The following is an 18,165-nucleotide window of genomic DNA, read 5'->3' as shown; positions in this document are numbered from 1 at the left end:
ACAAACAGGAAAAGAACCAGAACAAACATTTATACGCTGATATAAAGAACTAAATGTCTCTATAAACATTTGCAGATTTTTTTATAGGTTTTGTAACAGTCTTGCTTACACTTGACCTGTCATAAAGTGTTTTTATTTATAGTGTATAATGTTCCTTGTTTTATAACTCAGAGATTGGAAACCTGACTCTGACTTTGATAAAGCAGTTGGAAATTTTTATTTTTTTTTTTAAGAACAAGGACTTGTGTGAGATAAGTGATGGAAATGGTGTAAGAGCTCCCTCTGTTGGATGTTTCTTAGAAATTGCTTCCTAGAAATCTTGAAACCTAGAGCAAACTGACAATTCTAAGCATCATGTTCATTTTCTTTCACTCACTCATCAGCTATACCGCTTTATCCTGTATACAGGGTCACTAAGCATGTGGAGTGTATCCCAGAAGATTTAGGGCACAAGGCGGGGTACACCCTAGATGGGGTGCCAGTCCTTCGCAGGACACACATAAACGCACATGGTTTTTATGAAAAGCCTAGTCTTTGGACTGTGGGAGGAAACTGGAGTACCTGGAGGAAACCAACAAAGAACTACGAGAACATGTAAACTTCACGTGTACAGACCTCGAGGAGGGAATTGAACCCAGACTCTGGAAGTGCAAGAAGACATCACTAACCACTAAACCACCATGCCGCCTGTTTACATTTTTAGCAAACAAAAATCAAACAAATTTGCTTATTGCTGTTTCAGGAGCATTTTGGTTTAAGACCAGTGTAATGATAAACTCATCAGACCCGGACAATAATGTTGTATATCTTGTAATTTCCCCCTACTGTTTTTGTTTATTAGCACCAAAGAACTACTGAACATCACCAATATCTTCAAACAGGGTGAATTTTGGCAAATGGTCATCATATGAAGGCTTTCTACGCTTATAACACACAGCTGGAAGAAAAGATGATGGACTCAGTTTATGAAGAACAGTGGGGTCTATAGGGCTAAAAAACAAACAAAAAAAAATTTCTTGATGAAATCAATTTAGTGTCATGTTTAAGAGAGGAAAACAATAACTAACCATTTAATTGTACGTGAAAACATCATTTACATTTGCATAAGTTTGCTGCTTATGTGCATCGACTTAGACAACATAGTTTGCTAATGAAGTGCATTAAACATTTAAATAAGGGTGTTCATTCCTAAACTGTATTCCAGTGGATTATGTACTTTTAGAAGTACAGTACTACAGTATTGTACTGATCCTCAAACTGATTAATGAATCATTTTTGTTGGAAGTTAATTTTCACTATGGCAGATTTAGAAGTTCTGGGTAATTCAATGGAAGTGAGGTCAATGCAAAGCTCTTATGTGATTTTTGAATAGTGTGTCCAAGGGTGATCAGGTTGAACTGAGGATCTTTTGAAGTTTGAAGCACTGTTTTTAGTTAGAACTATGTTCATTGTGTTGCATGAGAAGGTTTTTCTATGTGGATGAATGTGTTTAGTAAACCGACATAATAGTAAATGTCTGGATGAGAATACGAGACAAACACAAAGTTCACATGCAAACTCAATGTTCACAGACCTGAGGTGGGAATCGACCCTGGAGGTGCAAGGCCACACTGCTCACCACAATGCTATTGTCCCACCTTCTACAGTCTATTTCGGTAAATAAATACAGTAACAAGTATTTTCTAACCCTGGTACGTTTATATAAATAATTACATAGCTGAAATAAAAATTTAAACACTGGAAAACAGAAAAACAGAGTTTAGCACAGGTTTTAGGTTGTTTGTAGCACTTGAGCTCCTTCTTAAATTTAAATGGTGTACATGATGGTTGAGCTTAAATGGACAATAATGTTCATCTTAAATTCTGGGAAGGAAATAAAACTAAATGTAGCAATGGTACATTTTATTTTTAGGTTGTTACATTAAAAGATCACAAATTTCTTAAAATACTTTTATTTCTAAACACTTTTAGACATAAGGACTACAAAAATGTAAAAAGTGTAATTATAATAACCATTACATAATTATAATAAAAATATATTGTGTAAAAGCTAATGTGAATTTTAAGGTTATTGCATGAAAGACAAAAATATAGTAAAAAGTTAAGTATTTTCTAAAAATATTTATATCATTTGATATGAAGTGTTAAAATGAGTTCCTTGTTAAATTATGACAATTATAAAAAGATGTAAGTACTACTCAGAAGTAAACCTAACTAATCCCCCTAGCAAGCTGACGTGACAAATCACTTGTGAGAGAAGTGCAGCGTAGTATCTCATGGATTATTGTGAAGTCCTCTTTTCCAAAGATAAGAGTACTTTAAATAGGTGTCTGTAGCACTCCTCCAAGCACAACTGGTAGTTCCTGTAACAGATTCATGCTTAAGAGTATCGTCTGCCCAACAGTCAGGTCTGTTATTTCTTGACTACTTACTGTACATTTTGATCCATTCTTACATGACCATGATTTTCCTCTTTAATTAAGTTTTTTTTTTTAAACATACAACTCTAACAATTATATAAAGTAATACAATAAGGCATTTCTCTAATAAAGATTTTTGATCACATCAAGCCTCAGTAATGTTGACAATAGAAATCCAAAGAGTAGTTCATGCCAGATCTTGACCCTGATTGGAAAGGAAGGACTAACGGAAGCACAAACATTCTATTCAAGGAGGAGAAAAACAAACTTGTTGAAATGAACCTGTAAAACTGAAAGACAAGCTTCAAGTACAGTACACAAGATCTTTAGCTGTGATACACAAGTTCAACTGTGGGAACTGTACACATTCCCCAATGGCACATTACAGAAACTAAACCCTGTATAGCCCTGATCTTGCTCCATTCCCTTATGCTTGGGTAATTGAAGAGGTTACTGAGAGGACATGAAGCAGGCAGTCTGACCTTGATGGTACAAGCACCAGTGAAACACTGGGTTAAGTGTGCAAGACCCGAGTTGGACTACCATTCTATAAGACTGTGGCAGGACCTATGGTCAACGTTCACAAGGCAATTTGGGAATGCCAATTAGCTTAATTGGAAGATCTTTGGACTGACAGGAAACCTAAGCAGGTTCTCACCTAAGAACTCCATGCACACAGACCCAAGCATGGGAATGGAACCCAGGACCTGGAGGTGCAAGCTGACAGCACTAACCACTGAGCCGCCATAAGTGTATGCAAGTATAATAGACAAACTTGGTATCCACACATCCTGGTTTGATCGGACCATGCCTTGTATTTTAGTTACAGCCAATTTTACGAGTTGCCCTTTTAATTTTAACTGGGGAGAAAAGTTTGAAAATTACCAAAGGGAGGAAAAAGCAATACCAATTATAGTTAAAGTTTAAAATGTTTATTGTAAAATTTTAAAGAATGTACAAAGATTGCACGTCTTTAACACATAAACAGGTTACATTTACCAAGACATTGGCAGTGTAGAATAACATCCTGGCCAAATGCACAACCTTAAAATCACTATCCATACAACTCAATTAAAACATCAAGTAAAAGCATGCAATTAAGTTACAATTTACAAAAGTCAGCACATAGTGCTAGTGTCTGTTCCAATCTCACTAGGAGACTCGCTTGGCAAGATCTTTGATCATTGAAGACTTGAGCTGAGAAATGGTTGCAATCCTCATCTGCTTCTGACTCGAGTACTTGTTTTTAACAGCCTACAAAAAAAAAAAAAAAAAAAAAAAAAAAAAAGCAAGTCAGTTTGCTAGGAAACGTGACCATTCTGCCTTGCCATTACTGTAGACATTATTGAAACCCAACTCACCAGGTGCTTCGAGAGGCCTTCATTGACTTTGACAACGTTCTTAGCAATGTGCTGCATTACGGGGATGAGAGCATCTTCTGTATAGTCCATGTAATACTGCAGTGTGGGGGTCTAACAAGGCAAAGACAGCAAGGGTGAAAACAGTACCCCAAACTATAAAAACATAGTTCGTTGTTAAAGTACAAGTTAAAGGTACTTACCCATTCACCACAGTTGAAGACTTTCAGCATGAGTGAGAAAGCAGCACTGGCAACCAGAGAGGGAGCAAAGTGCACCATGTCGTAGTCAACCATGGTCAGTTCCACAAAGTACTTTGCCAAAGTGTGCTGCTCAGCTGTGACCTATAAAGAGATTTGCAAAACGAGTTAGAACTTATTCAAACCTCAAGGTTGCCATAAATGCCCGACAGCCACCAATCCATACCTCTCCGATTTTTGAGGCCCTACGAAGAAACTGGAGCGGCAGAGGTCTGCCAAAGTTGAACTTTAGAACTCTCAGGATGTTCATCTCCATATCCCGGATCTGAGCAGTGGTGTATGCGCGGTCCGTCACAAAGGCGAAGTCTGCGATCTCGGGTGGGTACATTTCCTCGTATTTGGAGGCGATGAACATGGCAGTAACACCAACCAGCTGGAGCTGCTTCTTTGGAACAGGATTATCCTACAAGCAAGAAAAGGCAACTTTAGTCAACAAGCACTCGACCACCACTTTTGTTGGAGAGCAGGTCAGTCAGGTGAAGCCACCTACCTGGAGAAAGCGATCAATGATTGCAACGGTCATGTACATGGTCTCCTGTAGCAGCCGAAACTTGATTTGGACCTGGACGAGCCAATCAACGAGGATGGCACGCATGTTCCCAGTGACTTCTCTTCCTTCCAGATACCTTGGCTTGACAGCCTGATCAGCCTAAGAGAAATGAGATTAAAATTGTTTTAAGGCAGAAAGTTAAAGCACAAGGACAATTTAAAAGATGAATGCAAGAAAGGAGACCAACCTCAAGTTGCCGGAGGTATTTGTAGATGTCCTTCACGTATTCACTGCAGAGCATGGGATTGTCGTAGTCATCAGCATCCACATCTTTGATGTTGAGAAGCACATCAGAGAAAGCTTGGCACAGCTCATCTGGGGCACAGCCAGATGTTTCCATGGGCACAGGGGAGGATGGCTCAGAAAGCACCTAGTGTTTAAGAGCAATAACTAGTTGAAAACTAGAAACTAACAAATGTTGCAGTGTTTTTAAATAAATACCAAATGTTGTGGGCTCAAGTTAAAAACCCAATTATTAACAAGTAAAAACAAAACCGAACCTCATTTTCCACTTTGGGCAACTGCTTTGGCTCCTGCTTTGGCTGTTGAACTGGCTCAGGAACCTTTTCTTCAACCACCACAGGTGCAACCTTCACATCCTGCTTTAGAACATATATATACATCAGCCAAGATGCATTTACACAGAATACGTGTCTTACGTGTTAAATTAAAGCCCTGAAGAAACCACTTTATTCAAAGTACACAAATCATTAAGGATGGGAATCACCAGGGAGCATACAACACCTATGGGCCAATTCAATTTGTACTGCAACTCTGCGAGAATCAGTATTTTACAAATAAACCGATTTAACAATCAGATTTCTGCAATTTCATTAAAAAAAGAAAAAAAACTTGGAAAACTTTGCTTCCCCACACAGGATGCTGTACAAAGTTTAAAGAGCACCACCTGTAGGCTAAGAGGGGAACTGCATTTTACCATCCCAAATGCAAGCAAGATGTACAAGGTTTATATTAAAAAAAAAAAAAAAAAAAAAAAAAAAGTTTAGGACTGATTTGATTCCACCACTTGAAATATGGTTTGTGCCCTCTCTTCAGGCCAGAATAAAGAATCTTAGACGCTCATGTTTACTAAAGTCCATCTGAAACATGAAAAGGGATGGATATAACAGTATAAGTGCAGAGAATAAAGGGAATGTCTAGAAATAAGAACCTCAGCAATTAAGCACCAACGTAATCTCCAATAACACTAACTACCCCCCAAAAAAAAAAAAAAAAACTCCCACATAAGATGCTGTGCAAACCGGTTCAATAGCACCACCTGTAGGATTAGGGAGGAACTGCACATCATTTTAAATGCAAACAACGCAAACTAAAAATCACATTTTAAGTGAATACTGGCGGGATTTGGGACCAAACTGAATCACTTAAAACATGTTTTTTGCAAGACTATATGAACCATGAGTATAAAGGGAGTGTGGAGATTTCAGCCAATGCATTTTAAAAGCTTGGTCAGAAAATGGCAGACTGATGAGCACCAGAGGACCCAAAGAGCACATAATTTGCAAGGTTTGTAAAACGCACTCAAACACAGCATTAAAAAAAAAAAAAGTCCTGATCCAAGTCTACACAGTAATGGTGCAGTGTGTGTGAGGAGCAGGGAAGCCATTCATACACTATAAATATATAGAGTCATCAATAAAGTAATGTCAAAAGGGAGAGAAAAACTAAAAATCTGAAGTCTTTAATAGGCCATCTCAAATGTAAACAGTGTAGTGCTCATTTAAAGGGATTATGGTGCACAAGGTAAACCTTACACAAACAAATTTTTTTTTAACTACAGTTTAAAGGCACACCCCAGGGAAGCATGCCTGATAGTCCAATCCAGGAAGGTAAATCACCTTAAAATAAATTATATTTCCAAACAAGACTTTAATTTGTAATCACTAAAAAAAAAAAAAAAAAAAAAAAAAAAAAAAAGGTAAAAGCCTGACCTTTTTCCTGAGAGGCTGGCGTGGCAGCACGGCGTTCCCGATCTCCCCCAGCGCGGCCCTGGGCCTCAGCACGGGCTTGTTCACGCCGACCGCCTTCCCAGCCACAAGATTCTGGTTTTCACTGCTGGGCAGCCGAGTGCTCTATCAGGACAACATAAGAAAAACGCAATTATTAAAAGTTACACACCAAACACGGGAAAGGATTAAAACACACTCCCTTAACAAACAGGAAATACCCACACAAGAAACCGAGCGCACAAATATACACAATTTAAAAGAACCTAAAAGCTTGCATTCATTAAAAACGCATTAGATATTCTTTGTTAACAAAGATTTCAATCAAAACATGTTTTAAAACTCACCCTTGTAATACGCAGCGCCATATCTGAACTCGTTTCACTTCACAATCTGCAACACAATGTAGTTTAAAGCAATACGATTCCGCACTGAGTTTAAATTGTCGCTCTTTCGAATCTGATTGGCTGCGCTCTCAAAAATGCGCCGGCTCTGATTGGCCGATCGTCACCTGATAATAATGCGTTTCCAAGACGACTGCTGGACACGTGACTAGCGGAGCCGCGGGAGGAGGACCCTTTGGTTAAATGGTGCTTTTTCTTCTTTGAGTGACGTGTTAGGAGATATATACTGCCACATAGTGCACAGGAGGATACACATAGATAAACAAAAAATACGTACAGTATGAAACAACATATTTTGAATTGAAAAGTTTTTATATGTTAATAGTTTAAAAGACTTAAAACGTTTAATTAGTAAATATAATAAAAAATAGTGTGGATTATTACAACCACACTAGAAACCAGGAAAACTCTCTCTCTCTCTCTCTCACACACACACACCATCCATCCCATCTAGGAACATCTGTAGTCAAACTAGGGACTGTGGTGATCATTGTATTTATTCCCATTTTACAACAGTGGTGGCACCTCCACACACACACACTTACACACACAATGGCAATTTGGGAACGCCAATTAGCTGAACACGCTAGACTGTGGAAGGAAACCAGCTTACCCAGATGAAACTCACAAAGCACGGGGAGAACATGCTAACTTCACGCAAACCCCTTTACAAATCCTATAAAACACACCAGGTCATGGTCTTATAAGAAAACAATTAACAGCAGGTTTAGCTGGTTATTTTTCCCCCTACCAGGATGTCACAAACTATATTACTCCTCTTATACCTCGTATTATTACCTTCGTGTATTTGGATCACCAATCTTCCAACTGCTATGCTTTTCGAAGGAAAACTCTTTCCTCTGTACTGATCTTACACCATTTTTCAAAATCAGAATCACAAAACAGATACAGATTTCTTTGTCAAGTGTGATCAAATGCAAGAAACTTTTTTCCAGTTAACATGTGCTTCTGGCACGCACATCGAGTACAACACACAATGGGACACGATGTAAGAGGAAAAATACACTGATTAGTCATAAAGTTAAAACCCTAATCATTATTTCCACTATATTGTATGTTTCCCTTGTGCCACCGAAAGAGCTTTGACGTCTCTAGCTATCTAGCACTGCATCCTTCACAACCTATAAAGGTGCAAGGTGGGACCTCCATGCATCTGTCTTGTTTGTCCTGTACATTCTCAATCAGATTGAGATCTGGGGAATCGGAAGGTCAGATCAACAACTTTGAAGAACTTTTTTTTTCAACAGCAGTTTGTCTTACATTGGCTTTTCTGTAACTCTTTTAGTAGCTGGGGTATCTTAGTGGTTATGGTGTTGGACTACTGATTAGAAGGTCTCAGGATCGAACTGCAGAGACACCAAGTTGCCAGCGTTGGGCCCTTAACTGCTCGTATGTATAATGAAATTAAAATATACGTCTGTATACAAATGTCGTAAATGTGGGATCACCCCGAACAGATCATACATTTACGAGGCTATGTGCCCATGATCCTGTCACCAATTTACTGTATATAACTTATAATCAGCATATAAAAGCATAAACATGTAAAAACAATATAAAAGTTATAATCAATAATGTCGCCTTATAAATACACAGTACTCCATATGTTATGTAAGAGTTGTAATATGTCTGCCAAGTGGCCAGACTTTACTACGACGGCTCTGGTTCCAGTTTTTCAGGTATAGAAGTGTTTGCATCCAGTGTTCTGTAGATAGCATGTAGCAGAGGCATTTACACCTTCTTGTTCATCACCATAGAGATGCATTTCAAAATCGCTGCAGTTTATCATTCAGTACTTATAAGTTTAGAACTGGTAACAAATATAATACTCCTTTTTATGTTAAATAGATGTGGTTTCATAAATTTCCTTCACATATCAGCTTTTGGTTACAGAAGAAGGTCGAGAACGCCTATACGCCATGTTCTTAACGTGCTTTAGGGTTATTTTAAGCAGAGGATAATGCCTATTGAATGAATGAATGAAATAAAACTACAGCCTTCAACCTGGTCTCTTTTACACCAGGCATCTTTTTGCACCTTTCCAACTACAACTAGATTGTTGCATGTTTTATAAGAGAATTCTTTTATGTAAGGACCATATTGGTGTTTTTTTTTTTAATCAACAGAATTATTTCTTAAAAGTTTTATTTACATGAGAAAAAACACAATTAAATCTTTTTATAATACATTTTTACATAATGCATGTGCCATCCTTGTAATATTTCATGGCCTCCATCTGCTGCGTCATTGCCAGAACCTCATGGAATCCTGTGCTCAGGCCTGACATGTGCTGGAAATACGCTTCCTTCTCCACCTGCACGGTCAGATTATTCACACCTGCATCCTTCAGCACTGCAGTAACCTGAACAAAACGAACAGCAGCAACGTCAGCACCTTTTAAACATCGACTAGATGTAGGTTAAGCCTGGTTCATACAGAACATGGGTTTGTAGCTATACAGTTTATCGTCAGACCTGCTGGATGATTCTCTGCTCCACAACATCGGACATGATCTGTAGGTGAATGGTGCCGGCAAGGACGTTAGCAGAATGCCTCCAGATGTGCGGGTCACGGTAAGACAAGACGCCTTCGATTTTTTGAATCTGAAACGAAAATGAAAAAAGTTTTTTTATTTACTGCCTGTTTATTCGTAAAAAAAAAACACTGTAAAATTTAAAATGTAGGGTTAGTGTTCATACTAATTCATTAAATTGAATTAACATGATTTAGCTTTTTATCACAAATCTGACAGGTAGTAAGTCATTTTCTCTAACAGCAAGCGTCACTGTAGCCGCTATTTATGGCTGCTATAAAATAAGTGATAACAGGAATTAACTAGTTAAAAAAAAAAAAAGTTCCATAACATTACAGATGCACTCATTTACTACTAGGGGCGTTCGAGTCAAACTGGGACTTTTGATGAAATTTCTCTTGAATAAAAGCATATAACTGTTTGGCATTTAAAGAAGACTTCAAGCTTCAACATTGAGCAAGTGAAATGTCTGTTACTTAAAAATCGACTAATAACTTGTCGCCAACTTGCAGAAGAGATGCATCCGTCTGTGGGAACTGTACACACAATCATTCACCAACACCACTTGCACGGTATAGGAACTCGGCTGGGAGTTATTGCCACACCCTCTGTACAGTCCTGAACTTGCTCCAAGCCATTTTCACATGTTTAGGCAATTAAAGGAGTTCCTGGGAGGCCAGTGTTTCGGATGATCATGAAAAAATTTTCTACTTTAATGGTAACCAAACACCGTTGAAAGGCTGGGGAAAGTCCCGGTTTGACTTGAACACATCAGGTAAATAAGAATAAAATTCGTGGACAGATTGCTATGGTGTAAGAGGAATAGAACATTTTAAGACAGGCTGTTATAAGAAAATTATTCAAACAGCATGACCTCGGCATTGATCTTTTTTTTTTAATAGGCATGAATAAGAGTAAGTATTGGCACCCTTGATTGTGGCTGAACTGCAGACCAACAACACCTCATGCTCAGTACTTTCACCTTTTATCGTAACGTAATCTGGACCACAGTTTTAGTCTTCAGTCTGAAAGAAATACTAACCTTCTCAAGGGCAAAGTTAAGCTCCTTCTCATTCTCAGGTGGAGTTCTCAGTAAAAGAACTTCACAAGAGTCCTTCAGCAGGGGAATGACGCTGAGGAAGATGAGTACGGCAATGAACAGGGAACATATGGGGTCTGCTATCAGCCAGCCAAACTGACTGATCAGGATTGTAGATATGATGACTCCTACGCTGCCCAGCGTGTCAGCCAGGACATGCAGGAAGACTCCTGTAAGCATTTAGTGGACATACGTTAGTAACCATTTTGACAGAATACATGGCGAGCGTGAGCACATCATAAGAAACTACCTCTCATGTTAGCGTTCATGCCTCTTCCTCCCGAGCCATGGGAGTGCCCGTGTCCGTGAGAGTGACCGTGACCTCCGTGGCTGTGCCCGTGTCCTCCATGTCCGTGGTCTCCGTGCGCGTGACCGTGGTGCGAGTGGCCATGGTCATGACCGGAGCAGGCGGACTTTGAGGCGCCATGGGAGTGGGCGTGGCTAAAAGCGCAGATGCCCAAAAGGTTCACGATGAGGCCACCCACAGACACCGGCTGAAGAGAGAGAGATAAGATGTAGAAGCTAAGAACGTATGAATGATGTCAGAGCTGTAAACAGAGGGTGCCAATGGATGGTATGATCGGAACAAATTTCCCAAATAAACACTTACCGCTAGCATGACGGTGTTAATATTGGGAGGGTCAATCAGTCTGGAGATCGCCTCCACAAACACAAAGAAGGCTATGACCATGAGGAATAAGCCATTCACGAACCCTGAGAGGATCTCAACACGGCCGTACCTAAAAAAAAAGTAAAATTTAATAACCCTGCTAGTACAAAGTTGTAGCATTTGTTTTTCATAAAAAGCTTGAGGAAAAAAAAAATTAATCTGACTAATAAAAAATAGGGTGGCACGGTGGCTTGCACCATCGTCCTGCACCTCTAGGGTCCGGGTTCGATTCTCACCTTAGGTTTGTGTGCATAAGTTCGCATGCAAAGACACGCAGGTTGGACTAACCTAAATTGTCCGTAGCGTGTGAATAAGCATGTGTCTGTAAAGCGGTATAGACTATGAGAGGACGAGAATAAATAACAGACATGAAAACAAAGGCGCACCCATAAGAGTATATTCTTGTCGCCTTCCATCTGGTCATGAGGGCCGCGAAGAGTCCGAGTACCAAAGCCGAGCAGTCGAAGAGCATGTGGAAGCCGTCAGAGATCAGGCCAAGGCTGTTGGTCCACACGCCATAGAACAGCTCGACGAATGTGAAGGCCTGAAAACAAGAAGAAATTCAGTACAGGAAGTGGATTGTATAAACGACAAACTATTCCTTCTGATATTTGTAGGACTTCGCACCAAGTTGAGGCACAGGAAGTAGAAGATCTGTCGCGAGTCGTACTCCTCGAGGATTTGTTTGAGCGAGTCTTTGATGAAGCGAGGCAGTGACTGAGAGCTGTGCTGCAAAGCATCGCCCATGAGGTTATACAGAGGAGTTCCTTCAGGGGAATAGCCCACTAGAGTTCCTTTCTGGCCTTTCTTAGAAGGAGAGGAGAGGATGCTGGTGGCTGGAAAGAAGGAAAGAAATCCGCAGAAGTCATTAACATCAACCATCATTAACCAGAAGTGGGTGTGTTAGACCAGAGCCTCCTCCAGGACCGGGGTTGTAAACATGTAAGGCCTGTAACTCACACAGGATAAAGAAGCAGGTGCTGACCAGCACTCCTCCAGACAGCACATGCTCGGTGCTGGACTGCTGGCCACCGCCCGTCCTCATGCTCCGAAACTGGTCCGTCAGCGGGTGGGTCCAGAAGTTGGCTAGGAACAGGCCGCTGAGGAACAGGAAGTAAGAGCCGTAGCGGGCGCAGCGCGGGGCCTCGAGCTTCGTCGTGCAGATGGACTCCACGTAGAAGTCCAGGATCATCACAGAGAAGACGATCATGCCAAAGGGCAAGAGCAGACTGGACCACGACTCCACCTTGCTCTGGGAATTATAGGAAAGCTCTCAATATACAAAAAAAGATTGTCATATTTAAACAATTCATATCATTAAAAAGTATTTAAAATTACACAAAAATAGACCAGGTACATACAAAATGCCGTAAATGTTTTTGAATCTATTAAGGGCGGAAAAAAAATCTGTCCAAACCTGCTTGGCACTTTCTGAAATAGTATTCTGGGGGGATCTCAGCATATTATCTTGAAAAATTGCCAGATAAAATGTCTGCCAGGCGGTAATTGCTGCAAAAGGTGTGTGTTTTTTTATTATTATTATTATTTTATTTTATGAAGACAAAGTTTGATGAACACATTCATGATTTCCATCCAAATCATTAGTTCTAACTCTGACACTGTCGGCATGCCTTGTTCGTGGAAAACAATAAAGTGATCCCAAACTTTCAGCAGTAGTGTAACTCCGACTGGAATGCTGTGGGGGCGTGACCTTAAACAGACCGTGCATGCTTGAAAACACCCAGAATTTAAACAGTTTAGTGAGCGAAAATTTCTCCGTAGTGATGTGGAAGACTCGTTGCAAGGTATCAAAAACGCTCGACTGAAGATGTTGCCGCCAAGTTTGGCACAACCAGTTATTAGGTTTTAGGGGGCAAATACTTTTTCACATAGTGCCAGGTAGATTTGGACAGCTCTTTTCCCTTAATAAATAAAATCATAATTTATAAACTTCATTTGAAAAAAAAAAAAGGGTGATAAACATGCAAAAACAATTAATAATAATAATAATAATAATAAAAAAATAAATAAACAAACAGTACTTATTATAACAGACAGTAAATACTAAGCATGATAAGTTCTTATTAAACTTTAACAAAACAATATGGTATGATTTTATACAGGAAAGTAAGATTTGAGAATAAATGGCGTGCTGCCGTGCTCCCAGGATGCGTTTCCGTTCCCGAATGTTTTCTACACACGATATGGGTTACGAACCTCTGTTGTAGCGGAGAGCACGAACACCCAGGGCAGCAGCAGAGCCGAGGCGACCAGGTTGGACAGAGCGTACAGGCGCTTGGCTCCACCGATTTCCACCGACAGCTTCCTGGAGTGTGTGTGAAACGCCACCTTCAGGCACAGCGCCAAAACCAGCAACACGACGCCACCCTGGAGACAGAAACACAAAACGTTTTCTTTCTCTGAACGGGAATTACGGACTTGGGCGACGAAGTTCTACTCACTTTATGGTCGGCCACGCCTAGAAGCGAGATTCCTGTATGTAAGGCATGCGTGAGGGCGCTGTCATGGTGTCCTTCAGCTGCAGGGGGGTTAAAGGGTTAACAGTAAGATGTTCATGTTGTTATGAAGAGAAAAGACACAGAGTGGAATCGGGCATGTTTAGGAAGGATACGGTGTTCAGCCATCTTTGCCATGAGGTCGTCGTTATCGAAGAGCAGGAGGCAGACGACTGCGATGATGAAGAACGCAGCGCCTCTCGTCTGGGGAAAAAAAAGAAAAAAAAAGTGAGGATTGAGGCATCTCTACCATGTCTACGCCTTTTTCTTTTATCACTCTCATTTTCAGATGGTACTATTACTGCTGTAGTGCTGATACGGGAAGGAATCTACGCCTCGGTTAAAGCGCTGTCTGTGCAAACTTACCTTAGACGGGCCTCCATCTGAGGCGGTGAAGAGAACGGTGAGGAAAGCGATGACCACCACGTCGTTGTGCTCGAACAACAGCAGCGTCCTGCAAGACAGACTCTAAACTTAACCATCCTCGCCACGATACGTACACAATCATGCAGAAAGGTTTTAAGTCCTCGCTGTAGCAGGTGACGCGTTTACTGTACCTGAGCGGCCCACAGAGCGTCAGGCCGAAGAATCCCAGAAGAGAGATCACACAGCTGATCACGGCGTGCTTGAAGATTTTGATCCACTGAAAGAGAACCGTTTGTTATTAACTGGAATAAAATTTAAATCAAGACATTTAATAAGAATACTTATAATAATAATAATAATAATAGCGCATTTAAAAATGATATCTTTGATATTGTACCTGTCTTTTGGTGATGATTTTTCCTGATGAAAAGGGCTTTTGAAAGAAAAGTAAAATCATCGCACATCTGGGTTTTTTTGGGGGGAGAAAAAAAACAAAACATATCACACACACATACAATAAGTATGACCACGTAATGTTTTATACCACAGCAATATAGTCATATTTAATAACATAGTACACGGTATTGCTTATGATCATACATAAAGTTATAAATGATAAGAGTGTGTTACGCTGATAAACTCTTTCTGACCCATTCTGAGTCAAGAATTTAACAATTCAAGTCAAACTGGATGAAAACATTTGATTGGTTATACAGAAGGCCGTATCTGTGAATGACGATCCTGGTACGAAGTTGGAGGCCTTGGAGTCGTTCCGTGAACATTTAGAGAGTAAAACGGCCAAGTCTTGAAAATCAATGATAACTTGTTATCATCTTACGAAAAAGACGCGTCTGTCTGTGGGAACTGTACACACCATTATTCGCCAACACCACTTGCACATTTTAGGCCGATCATGGCTCTGACATACTGAGGAAACTTTCTACTGTGATGGGTCCAAGCACTAGTGAAACACTGGGATTAGTGCATCAGTGTAGCAGGAGATTATACGGAGAAATAAAGGCAGTTTTTAAATCTCATAACTGTGTGTAGTTATTCTGTGCAATCTAAAGTCCCGGTTTGACTTGAACACCGCTTGTATTATAGAGCACAGTGTAACATGAATGACATCGCTACGATTATTATCATGTCTTGTGGAACTGCTTACCCGAACTTAAGTATGAAGAGAAACTGCACAATATGTACAATTTTGAGGAGGTCATAGGACTCAAAAATCCCTAAAGCCTTTAACAGCTTGGTGAAGAAGAGAAGCACTATGTATCTTGTCAATCTGAAATAAAGAAAGAACGACAGGAGACATGAAACAGCAAGAACATGAGATAATTGTTCGGTTATAACCTATGTATTACACCTGGATATATTCACCTATAAAAACACTTGGGAATTAAAAAATTCAAAGAAATTTTTTTCCCTTTAATTGTTTAAATATACTACATTTATTCTTATAATATGAATATAACAAAAATTAACTCATTAAACAAATGAATATGTTACCATTTTGAATATACGAGGGTGAGTCAAAAATTATCCACACACTGGCAGTAGAAGTAATTTGAATTAAATTTTAGAAAAGACAAATACATTATTTTTTAATTAACCTCCTTGCTTTTTAATAAACTTTTTCCATCTGTCAACAAGCTGAGCTCTGAGCCATGACTGCACCGCTGTCTTCACTTCTTCATCAGAAGTAAATCTTTTTTTGCTGAGTGTCGACAGTACAGGCATTTGAGATCACGACGCCCTCAGATAGCAGTCCTCTGCGTTTGGTCTTCTGCTCTTCAATAAGTGTCTCGCTGTAACGAGCACTGTTGATTGTTGAAGCTTTTGTTCTAATAATGTTCCAATACTAGCCTTCGAGAATCCCAGGAAACTGTAAACATTGATGAATCTTTGACTATTTCTCAGTGATTGAGGATGTTTCCATTAGATACAGTGGAGCTGTTGAGTCTCAGACTCGTAGTGATGAATCCATGTTTCGTCACCAACAATGATTCAGTTTAAGAAGCTTTTGCCTTATCTGTCCAAATTTTGTTGTATGTTTTTGTAATATAACTGGAGTGCAGAGAATTTTTGACTTACCCTCACTAACTGGCTTTTTTTTTATTAATAACAATAAAACAAATTAGCGCAAGATCCAAAAATATATTTCAGAGAAAATATTAAATAAGAAATAATGTGAAAAATGAATGAATGTGACAAGAATATAAATATTATAAATATCACATATTATGAGTTTTAAAAACATTTGCATGTTGGAAAAGTAATAATGTAAAAACAATTAAAATATTTAAATAATCGTTTCAATCTATCCTAATAATTAACTCATTATTTGAAAGGTAGATTTTTGCTTCCAAATTAAATAAAAAAAAAAATCATGATATCGGGTACATCTCAGGAAAATGTATCGCGACATTTATCACGGTATCGCTATTACGTCATCATATCGCGCAGTCCTGGTTAGCATTAGCGTTTAGCTTACCTGGCATTGGGCACTTCAACGCGGCCCAGCTTTCCACCTGAAATGACATTACTGCTGTACTTGTCATCCATTGTGCTTGTCGAAAGTGTCCAAAAGTTTACACCCCCTCCTATTTAATTCTGCGGTCTGTAATATAGAAACTTAGCTAACAAGCTAACCTTCCGGAGGCTAGCTAAAGCACTGGATACAGCATAACATGATTTATCTCCTACTCCCGCTTTATTTAAAGCCTTCCAATATCGATTTAGATGCGCTGTCTCAGAGCAGCCATGATCCGTTTACAAACTAAACAAACAGCTGGTCATTGTAATAGATCCAATCTGCCTGTTTAGACTGAGCATGACAAAATGCTAGTCAACGTCATCACTTCCGCATAGATGCTTCTTCTTTGCGGGGGACATAATAATTATAATTGTACTCGCGCCCTCTACCGGACGGGAGTCGACATGTCACACTATAACCCTTATCCTGGCCATAATAACCTGAGCAGTTGTGAGCTTTGAAATTAATTAAACTTATATTCATGATTTACAAGGCATTATGTTTGACATATTTCAACAAACTAAATAAGCACAAGCCCATTACATTTGCAATATGTTTGTTAGCTTATTCGTATGCATAACCTGACAGCTATGTACATGATTGCAAAAAAAAGATTATTTGGGATTAGCAAAAAAGCAAAAAAAAAAGGCACAAAAAATATAAAAATAATTTCTTTGCAGCATCAAACATATGTACAAGCTTTGTTACAACATTCCTCTGTAAGCTTGACTGCTGTCATGAGCTTCATTTCAAGTCAGAAACTTAGACCAGAGCAAAAGTATCTTTATTCTTTAAAATTCAGGAAACTGATCTTTTTTAAAGAGCTTTTAGTAATTTTGTTAGCTACGTACGATATTTTCAATCTGATTAGACGAAATGGTGACTTGGTTGGCACTGTCACCTTGCACCTTCAGGGTCTAGGTTCGATTCCCACCTGTGTGCATGGAGTTTGCAGGTTCTCCCCCCACTTGGGATGGGTTCCCTCCTACAGTTCAAAGACATGTCTCCTGGGATAGGCTCCAGGCCCCCGTGACCTTGTATATGGGTTTCCTCTGGGTTCTCTGATTTTCATTTAGCTTTCAGTACAATGCCGGAATGTGGACTGACTACAGTAAATTGTCCCTATGTGTAAATAATTGTTTAAAAAAAAAATTATAGAATTTCTTGAGCACTGTGCTTCAATATATTTCACACATGATGGTGATGGGTGTCAGGTTGTCAGGTTTATTAACAGCGAAGACAAAGTATTCAAATCTTTCGGCCAACTACCTTGTGTCATGCATATCTGTTACATCAAATAACGAAAAGCCATAAACACGTTCCAGTTACGTTTCAGGGAAGCAAAGGGGTCGTGGCAACATGAAGAACATGAATATCCAAGTATTCGCCAACTCCTCTGGGGAATCTAAGAATAAACTAAGGGTGGGGGAACAAAGAAAGAAGAGCCTGGAAAATTTCACAC

At 39.5% G+C, this 18,165-nt stretch overlaps 2 protein-coding genes across 2 annotated transcripts; both read right to left on the bottom strand.

The window, feature by feature from the left end:
* Positions 1 to 3,336: 3,336 nt before the first annotated feature.
* Positions 3,337 to 6,991, bottom strand: ccnb1 (cyclin B1). The gene is made up of 9 exons (XM_053485479.1): positions 6,903 to 6,991; positions 6,541 to 6,681; positions 5,089 to 5,187; positions 4,776 to 4,958; positions 4,529 to 4,687; positions 4,205 to 4,441; positions 3,982 to 4,122; positions 3,782 to 3,892; positions 3,337 to 3,674 (listed from the first exon to the last, which is right to left on the bottom strand). The coding sequence occupies exons 1-9, from the start codon at positions 6,921 to 6,923 to the stop codon at positions 3,573 to 3,575; spliced, it is 1,194 nt and encodes a 397-aa protein (XP_053341454.1). The 5' UTR covers positions 6,924 to 6,991; the 3' UTR covers positions 3,337 to 3,572.
* Positions 6,992 to 9,108: 2,117 nt separating this feature from the next.
* On the bottom strand, positions 9,109 to 17,040 carry slc30a5 (solute carrier family 30 member 5). Its single transcript, XM_053486046.1, has 16 exons — positions 16,662 to 17,040; positions 15,330 to 15,452; positions 14,562 to 14,628; positions 14,356 to 14,441; positions 14,165 to 14,252; positions 13,915 to 14,002; positions 13,745 to 13,821; positions 13,500 to 13,670; positions 12,243 to 12,534; positions 11,910 to 12,118; positions 11,669 to 11,826; positions 11,223 to 11,352; positions 10,863 to 11,106; positions 10,556 to 10,782; positions 9,455 to 9,583; positions 9,109 to 9,342 (listed from the first exon to the last, which is right to left on the bottom strand). Exons 1-16 carry the CDS (start codon positions 16,730 to 16,732, stop codon positions 9,172 to 9,174), a joined length of 2,331 nt encoding a protein of 776 aa, XP_053342021.1. The 5' UTR covers positions 16,733 to 17,040; the 3' UTR covers positions 9,109 to 9,171.
* Between the last annotated feature and the right edge of the window lie 1,125 nt (positions 17,041 to 18,165).

Source organism: Clarias gariepinus, chromosome 24 (assembly GCF_024256425.1).
Source record: "Clarias gariepinus isolate MV-2021 ecotype Netherlands chromosome 24, CGAR_prim_01v2, whole genome shotgun sequence".
NCBI lineage: Eukaryota > Metazoa > Chordata > Actinopteri > Siluriformes > Clariidae > Clarias > Clarias gariepinus.
The sequence above is the reverse complement of the archived record's forward strand: the minus strand, read 5'-3'. Positions and strand labels throughout refer to the sequence as shown.